This window comes from Perca flavescens, chromosome 18 (assembly GCF_004354835.1).
Source record: "Perca flavescens isolate YP-PL-M2 chromosome 18, PFLA_1.0, whole genome shotgun sequence".
NCBI lineage: Eukaryota > Metazoa > Chordata > Actinopteri > Perciformes > Percidae > Perca > Perca flavescens.
The window spans coordinates 32,135,675-32,145,674 of NC_041348.1; the positions used below are offsets into that span (position 1 = coordinate 32,135,675).

Here is a 10,000-nt window from a genome sequence, read left to right on the forward strand (position 1 = left end):
ATCTGTGAACCGATCATAATAAATATTCTTTGTATTAACACATTAATTAGTTTCTTTGTTTTGTAGTCGATAGTTCATCTTTTAGTTTACTTAAGTGGAAGCAGTATCAAGTGGAAGAATGGGACTATAAACCTAGGCTTACAGGCATGAGGCATTACATTTTGAACAAAGTAGATTATATTAATATCAAAAGCTTAATTGACCTTTGGAACGAATCACAAATATGGAGCTTTGATTTCAAAAAAGGTACTCCTGTTATACAGTATTTAGGTTTACATTTTATTGTTATTTGAACAGCTGAGCATTTAATCATGAACCAGGTGAAGAAACCGGTTTATTATTTATTTGATTTTGCAACTGTTTCTATGAAACTACTTGTGACATGTCATATTTGATTTTGGCTTTGACTGAACATTTGCTCTCCCTTTGCGGAAAAAAATATCGGGATATATATCGTATATCGATATTCAGCCAAAATATATCGGGATATGACTTTTGGTCCATATCGCCCAGCCCTAGCTCACGTCACATCTACGTCTTCAAGCTCAGTTGGAGGCTGCTCAGTAACACTCAGCCAGCACCGGGAAAGAGACTTCTGATATCCTCCACTGGTCTCAGACCAGAGACACGGGGTCTGCTGGTCCAGTTTATATATATATACCGTCTATGACTTCAACATACCAAAATGCAAACTTGAGGCTTCCATACGGCAGTACACAAACCGAGGGTGACGTCTCGGCTGCTGAGGCCCTAATTGTTACGGTCTACGAGTCCTACCTGAGGTTGTAGCGTTGTAAGGGGGTCCCTGCGGAGTCATCCTCCCAGAGTTGCTGCCTGTTTGCTGGCTGTACGGGCCTCCTCCCATTCCTCCCATCGGGGCCATGCCCAGGTAGCTGCCCTGCCTGTACGCCACAGAAAAGAAACCGGGGTTTAGATTTTATTACGAGCAGCAGACAGATTGTCTGGGTGGCTAAAAACAAAGAAAATAAAAATGTGATTTGTGCTGATTTTGAACTTGTACTGATGTTGTTGCACCAATGTTAGTTAATATTAAACAGTTTGCATGGTAAAAAAGACAAAATACTGTTTCTGCTCTCACGAGATAAATCGTGGGAGACACTACTGATTGACCTTGTGAAAAATCACTGAGGGCAGAGCAGGTGGAGGAGATGCCCTGCCTGACCAGAGATAACATCCACTTCGTATTAGGACTAGTGATAAACCGATTTTATTGGCTGGACGATGTATCGGGCCGAAATTTGTTTTTTTACGAGTATCAGCATCGGCCGATACGCCGCTGCTGCGTTCGCCGATAGTTTTTTCCCCGGCATTATTTACAGACAGGAGTCCACAGGTAGCTCTGTGTTGCTGGAGACGCTGGAGTTCACCTGCAGACCATGCACTGCCCCTCCCCCACTAGCACCATGGCAGTCTTCAATTACAAATCAAGCACTTTATTTCAATGGCTACTTTTCAGGTTTATTGTTTTCTTAAATTATTTAAATGTGTTGACCAAGGACATTTTGTGATGACCTGATTATATCGGTCTTATAATATGTCAGCAAGCAATGCATCACCAAGGCTGTTGATGAAAGCACAGTTAACCATGTGCAGTGCACCCATCCATATGATGCACACTGCACAGTTAACCATGTGCAGTGCACCCATCCATATGATGCACACTGCACACATAATTTGGGTGATATGAATGTAAGATGATTGCAGAAGTGACACTGATCTGTGTTTCTGCTTCTATTATTTTTAAAGAAATGGCGGAGCAGATTCCGAAAACAAATCCAGTGTGGCAGGGTTTACATTTTTATCTGCTCCAAATATCGGTTCAAGCTAATCGGCAGCCCATATCGCTCAGCGATTTCATTTTAATCATAACAAGCTGCTGTATATGGCTTTCATTAGTCACTTTCTGTACTTTGCTGTGAGTGCAAGGCATGGCTCCTTGCTTGCGCAAGTAAAAATGAACTTTGAGAAGAACTTCAGTGTTCAGCGTGTTTATTCTTTGATATATAATTATCCTGACAACCAATTAATAAATATATATAAAAAAAAAAAAAGAATACTTAAACTGATAAACGTTTAAAAACTGTCCTGGAATAGTTGTGGTTTTCCACTAGGGCTTCGCTACATTGGAGAAATTCTTAGTCGACTAACACTCATTCAACTGTATCGACTAATCGATTAGTTGATTTAATCAAACATGACTAATGGACTAAAGAGATTTAAGTTGACTAAGACCAAAACCACTGATTATGGTGCGTTCTTTTGTCCACCGAAGTCGATCTAAGAGTCGTTTTCCGGAGTTAAGAACCGGAAGTTGTATATATACGACTCGTCAAGTCGTCTGAACTCCGAGGACCCCGAGTTCACTTTCAAAGATGGCTACGTCGTGCATCACACGTAGTAAACATTGTGGTTTTCTACAATTTTAAGCACTTTTGTCTTTGTTGTAACCAAATGAAGAAGTTGTACACATAGTGCTGTATATTGCTACCTATAGACATGTCTCTATAGTCTTATTAGGAGTTAAACATAGTGCTGTATACTGCTACCTATAGACATGTCTCTACAGTCTTATTAGGAGTTAAACATAGTGCTGTATACTACTACCTATAGACATGTCTCTACAGTCTTATTAGGAGTTAAACATAGTGCTGTATACTGCTACCTATAGACATGTGCTTATTAGGAGTTAAACATAGTGCTATAGACATGTCTCTACAGTCTTATTAGGAGTTAAACATAGTGCTGTATACTGCTACCTATAGACATGTCTCTACAGTCTTATTAGGAGTTAAACATAGTGCTGTATACTACTACCTATAGACATGTCTCTACAGTCTTATTAGGAGTTAAACATAGTGCTGTATACTGCTACCTATAGACATGTCTCTAGTCTTATTAGGAGTTAAACATAGTGCTGTATACTGCTACCTATAGACATGTCTCTACAGTCTTATTAGGAGTTAAACATAGTGCTGTATACTACTACCTATAGACATGTCTCTACAGTCTTATTAGGAGTTAAACATAGTGCTGTATACTACTACCTATAGGCATGTCTCTACTGTCTTATCAGGAGTTAAATACCTCCTGATTAGTTATTTTGTAGCTTGTGCATCTGAAATTGGCTAGACGCTTGGTTGCTTGGACAACCATGACTTTAAGCCGAGTCTGGAGCAGAAAGCAGAGCAGTAGCCTAACGTTTACGTTAATCAAAACGTAATTTTCATGTATCAAACTGTGAAATATAATTGTGTAATATGTCAATAACTGGGCGAATAGAATCCTAAATGTTACTAAAAATGTTACAAAAATCCATCTTTTCTTCGACTCGTAGTATCGTGTGACAAAAAAAACGCAACAACCCCGCGGGTTATTCGTTTTTCGACACGGATGTGACGTCACACTCGAGCTACTAGTCGCGATTACACGACAAAGAGAACGCACAGTTAGTCGACTAATCCACTAAGAGGGAGCAGCCCTATTTTCCAGACTCACCTGCTCTGAGCGGTGTTGGAGTTGGCACTAGGCCCGGCGTTGGGGCCGACTTCAGGCGGTTTGCTGCTGGCGTTGGGCCCCGGGGGTCCCATGCCCTGCCCGGCAGGCTGTGGCATGCCGGGGGAAGTAGGGGCCATGGTGCTTCCTCCGGCGGGGTACGGCCGGCCCCCGGCTCCGGGCCCAGGGCCACGACCTGCCGGAGTGGACGGGCCCTGGCCGTGCATGGGACTACTGGCGTTCAAACCCAGGCTGTTGGCTAAGCCGGGGCCCGGGCCGCTGTAGTTGGCACTGGGGGCCCCGCCATAGTGGGGGGGGCGAGGGTAGTTACCTAAAGAGGGAGAGGAGGGAAAAGCTTGATTAGATTAGAGTCAACTTTATGGTCATTGTGCAGAGCACCAGTACAAAGACAACTAAATGCAGTTTGCGTACAACCAGAAGTGCAGAAATATAGTGCAGTGTAGACACTAGGGTTGGGCATCGCGAACCGATTCCTAATCGGAATAGTTTCTTTATTGGAATCGTTGGGAGGATTTGGTTTCATATCCGATCATCACTTCCCAATTTAACATGCACAAGTTTTGGTTTCCGTAGTGACCAGGTGCTTGTTGTGTTGCAGCCTTGGAGCTCAGTAAGCGGCGTTTTAGTGGGGCTTTATTTTACGTTGAAAAAGCTGTAAAACTGCAAACCACCGTTGAATCAAAATAAAAAAACGTTCCTTTTATTTGTGAAAATAAGCACGTGACCCGTTTCAACTCCACCACTCAAAGAACCGGAATCGAGAATCGATGAGAACGGGAATCTAAAGGAAGAATCGGAATTGGAATCAGAATCGTTAAAATCCAAACGATGCCACTACTACTACTACTACTACTACTACAAGCTCTTTATCGAGATGAATTGTAGATGAGAATTTGTATATATACATAAATATACGTATGTGTATATATTTGTATTCATGCATTTCTCCGAATGATTTGTATATGCGACAGGAAGATGTTTGTTAAATAAGTTAATTTGTGGTGTCTTGTAATCTCGTGTGGGATGGGCCAAAATATTTGGCATGACACAGAAATAAAACATAACTAACTAACTAACTAACTAACTAACTAACTAACTAACTAACCAACTACTAGTGTAGATACTTTAATAAAAGAGTTTTTTCAAAAGCCCAGTTCAGGCCGAAGACTCGTGACAATGGAAAACGTTTTCAAACCTTAAAAAGGGAAAAGTTTCAGCGGTCTGAACCCGGCCCGTCTCAACACATCGGAGCTTCACGGACGGGCCGACACACGCACAATAACCGTTAGCCATGCCTCATGTCACTTCTGTTTCCTGATGGCTAGCTAGCCCCAGCGGATTAATACCCAGGATGTGGCGAGCCAGCCAGCTTTCCCAAGTATGCACGGTGAAACAGAGGATAAACCAGCTGATTGGATAAACCAGCTGATTGGATAAACCATCTGTCTATCACCACCTAAACCCGCCTCAAAACCAACGCTGATTGGTCGGTCGTTTGGCGAACGGCTCCAAGTTTTCTCTATCTCAAGATGCCAGACTGATCTGGGAGGAGAGAACTGGAGCTCGCCATATCAGGACCGTCTCACGAGGCTAGAATAAAGTTACCTTGAACGCAATTTAATACTTTGGCCGGTAAAAAAAATATACTTGGCTGTTGAATTTATTTCATCTACCTGCCAACTTGGCCAGTGGGTCAAAAGGTTAATTTTCGGTGTAGGGGCGAGTACGGCTAAGAGTAGCGTACAGCTAATTCACAGATATGACCTTCCTTTTGCGGACTCTTGTAAAGACAAAGCTAAAGTAAACCGTTAAAATGATATTCCATTAGAAAGGTAAGAAGATATACTTTAGGTTTCACACCATTAAATTAACTGAGATCTTTTATATTTTGTATTTATCCCTGCTGTTGTCCAAGGGTCAAATTTTCAAAAACGTTCTATATCAGAACTGACAAATGTTGGAAAAAGCTACAAAAACGTAGGAAAAAAAAAAAATTGACAAAAACCTTTATTTTTATTTTTTACTGAAAAAAAAAAAAAAAAAAAAAAAAAGAAAAATCGACAAAAAACTTGTAAAAAAAACGCAAAAAAAGTGACAAAGAAATTGACAAAAACGTTAAGAAAAGTGTAGAAAAATTGAATTGAAAAATCTTTATTAATCCCGATAGGGAAACTGGTTTGCCACCAACCATACAGCAATCGAACACAATACACAACTAACAGACAAATAAACAAACAAATAATTCTGGACTAGTAGACCAATAGACCCTAATAAGGAGACACAAAAAAACACACACAAAAAATAACAACTAAATGTTGAAATTTCAACCCAGAAAAACACAGCGTTGCAGGTCGATGAGAAGACAACACAAGGGTTAAACAGATCTTCTGCCAAAAAGTACCCAAGCATGGACACAGAGTTGTGTTACCTGGGGGACCATACTGGCCGTAGGAGGCCCCCTGCTGGTAGGAGCCGTGGTGCATGGGCCCCCCTGGTGCTGTGTGAGGGGACATGGGTGGTGCCGACTGCTGGGGGTCAAACTGATGCCACAAAGTGCTTCGCTGCATGGAGGGAGGGAAACCTGAAGGAAAGACAAAAGGAGGAAAAGTGAAGATGTGTTAGCCTAGCTTAGCACAAAGACTGGAAGCAGGTGGAAAGTGTTAGACAGACACACACACACACACACACACACACACCGAGACACAAACACACACAGTCAGACATACACACACCGAGACACACACACACACACACACACAGTCAGACATACACTCACAGAGACACACACACCGAGACACACACACAGTCAGACATACACTCACAGAGACACACACACAGTCAGACATACACTCACACAGACACACACACAGAGACACACACACACAGACACACACACACAGTCAGACATACACACACAGAGACACACACAGTCAGACATACACACACCGAGACACACACACACACACACACACACACACACACACACACACACACACACACACACAGAGACACACACACAGTCAGACATACACTCACAGAGACACACACAGTTAGACATACACTCACAGAGACACACACTCACCGAGACACACACACACCGAGACACACACACACCGAGACACACACAGACACACACTCACCGAGACACACACACACACACTCACCGAGACACACACACACACACACACACACACTCACCGAGACACACACACACACACACACACCGAGACACACACACACACACCGACACACACACACACAAGCCCATTAATACTTAGTGGTCTTCAGTCTCACAATTTTACAAACTTTAAAAAATAAAAAAACAACAGCAGCTGAAGAGTTGGACAGGAAATGACATCATGGTCCTACCTGGCCCGCTGGCGGCGGGGGACATGGGTCCGGACCGTGATTGGCTGCTGGAGCCGGCGGGGGACAGCGAGGGGGAAGGGGAGGGCCCCGAGCGAGCTGGGGGGGGGAGGCGAGGGGAGACGTGGGGAGAAAGGAGAACGGGCCGGGGTCCCCTGGTCGCCCTGAGCGCTGCCGGAGCCCGACGCCCCTGAACTCACCGCTGCCTCGGTGCCCGTGGGCAAGTCATCGATGGAGCCGGATAAATCCTGGAACACAACACAAGGCTGCTGCTGTTATTCTGCCCCATATTATCTGGGATTTGGGTTACATTATAATCCTGTGGAGTAAACCGTGTTTTCAAGAAAGTCGTGAGAGCTTTTTATGAATGGGGTGGGTGGTGATGGCGCAGTGGAAATGACTTATGCCTTTGGTGTGGGAGACCCAGGTTCGATTCCCACTGCGAAACGTCAGCCAATGGCCCAATCCCAAAGTGAGCCCTGAAGACTAAGGACTAAAGACTCACAGACTTAATTGATCTCAGGTGCTAAGTGAGGGAGTGTGTGAGGCCACATGGGCTCAAATAGGTAAAATGGGATTGGGACAGCACTTCACACACAAGATCACATGTTACCTTGGCAACGTTTAATAAAAAAGATGTTGCTGACACTTGCCGGTTTGGGAATTTTCATTTTAAGTTTGTTGCTTTCCACACGGCCAAGGCTGCGTGATTCCACATTATTTCAAGCTCTTGTTTTACAAGCTGGACAACAGGTTGGTCTGTCCCGTGGCCGAGTGTCGTGCTGTTGTTTACCTTTGTAATTTCCGGATTTCCATACGGTCTCCGCGGTAAACGTCACAACGCTTTGAACTGTGGGTAATTCCCTTTGGTGAAATCTGCATCGATGCAGACTCACGGAAAAGGCTCGGTAAGTGTGTACTCAAACCCTCACACCCTTTGAAATTCAACATTGGGACAACCCCTAAGCCCTTACGAATTTCGCGAGAACGCGCACTAAAGTCCGTGAGTCTGTGAGTCCGGACTTTGGGATTGGGCCAATGTGTCCCTGAGCAAGACACTTAACCCCTAGTTGCTCCAGATGCGAGCAACCTCTGACATATATAGCAATTGTAAGTCGCTTTGGATAAAAGCATCAGCTAAATGACATGTAATGTGATGTAAAAATGCCACCGCCGAATTCTTTTCTGCACTTCGCATAGGCATTGATTTCGGTGGGTACGCATACCTATCAGATTTCGTCGTGAGTCATTTTGTACTCACCACTTTTTTTGAAAACCTTGAGCTCAATTTAGTTTAAAAAAAATAAATAAAAAATAGCCACACATTTGCCCACTTAACTTCAACACATAGCCTATGGTAGGCCAGGCCTACCTGTATTTTCCTTCCGTAGCTCCTCTCTCTGAGTCTGATGTCATGTCACATTGTCAACATGGTACATGGACACAAGATGCAGAACATAGTGGGTCATATGTATAATGCTTTTTGAAAACTTAAAGTGCCCATATTATGAAAAAAAAACACTGTTTCTGGTGATTTGGGGTGTTCTTTTGTGTCTCTGGTGCTTCCACACTCATTCAAACTTTTAAAAAAATCCAATTCTGAGTGAGATCTGGTTTCTGAATGTGTCCTGCCTTCAGTCTGCTGGTGAGCTGGTCACAATCGGTGTGACGTCACAGTCTGAAATGAGCTGGCTAACCACAACCGTTAGCTTGTATCGTTAGCATGCTAACGCTAGCATGCTACCTCGTTCTCAATAGCAAAGCACTGCTACAACACACACAAGTTCACCATAATCTCCAAAAGAACTACTTCCATGTGCTCCCTGGTTTAGAAGAAGTCTCCCAGCTGATCCTGCCTTGGAACTGACTGAAGTTGGAGAAACAGCCTTTCTTTTACTGTCTATGGAGCTAGCTGACATGATCTACATCTGAGCTACTGAGCATGTGCGAGTGCAATCAAAGATAGTACAGAAGAAAAAAAAGAGGTCTCACTCTGTAGCTAAAACAGAGACCAGGTGAAAAGAGGATCTGCAGCAGTGAGAGAGAGAGCTGTGCAGTACAACAAAAATATGGTGTTTTTTGAAAATTAAACCATCTAAACCTATTCTGGTACAACCTCAAAATACAGTTATGAACCTGAAAATGAGCAGAATATGGGCGCTTTAAACATTTCATTTTGATTTTAGAAAGTCACAGCAATCCACCCATAGTTTTATCAATGGTTAGGGCCCATTCAGGTTGTTAAAAAATATAGGTCGACCGATAGTGGATTTTACCGATAGCTAGGTTGGGCCGTATTTGCCGATAACCGATTAATCGACCGATAGTATTTAGAATTGATGCTGGATGAAAACAAACATGACACTCCAAGTAAAACAGTGCTGAACTTTATTATAAAAATAAAAAAACTGTATTGAACCATGAAAACATGCTAAATGAAATAAATATAAATATTGAAGTCAATAAAAGACAGACCTTCATTCAAACTGAAACAAAAATTAATAAATAAATAAAAAACAGTTAAACTGTCGGTTTAGAACGGTAACAGACTGACCTGGAGGGATCTATCTTTCCCACTATACACTCTCTGTTCTCGCTGGGATGCCCATATAAGGCGTAATGATTGACGGACCTGCCTTCCCATTGGTTGAAAACATAAACAAATGCATCATGGGAGATTCCCTTGTCGGTAGCACCTACTGTCTATGGGTAGCACGGAGTTAGCGGCAGAAATGACCGAAAACGTGATGAATTATGGACATCAAGTGGATGAATCTTGGATGTAACAGTTTGGATTTAATGCTCAATAACCCCGAAAAAAGGCACAAGTTCCATCTGGATAGAAGATCACCTGTAAAGGCTAGAAAGACCCTCTAGAGGAGCTATTGTAATGCACGATGTAAAGGCTAGAAAGACCCTCTAGAGGAGCTATTGTAATGCTTGATGTAAAGGCTAGAAAGACCCTCTAGAGGAGCTATTGTAATGCATGATGTAAAGGCTAGAAAGACCCTCTAGAGGAGCTATTGTAATGCTTGATGTAAAGGCTAGAAAGACCCTCTAGAGGAGCTATTGTAATGCATGATGTAAAGGCTAGAAAGAC

At 42.9% G+C, this 10,000-nt stretch overlaps 1 protein-coding gene across 1 annotated transcript in view; it reads right to left on the reverse strand.

The window, feature by feature from the left end:
* LOC114572795 (AT-rich interactive domain-containing protein 1B-like) overlaps positions 1-10,000 on the reverse strand; it is a 59,255-nt gene that overhangs the window by 31,073 nt on the left and 18,182 nt on the right. The window contains 5 exon segments of the mRNA XM_028604562.1: positions 778-902; positions 3,517-3,844; positions 5,963-6,115; positions 6,904-7,031; positions 7,033-7,148. Of these exon segments, the coding sequence (XP_028460363.1) occupies positions 778-902; positions 3,517-3,844; positions 5,963-6,115; positions 6,904-7,031; positions 7,033-7,148 (850 nt within the window).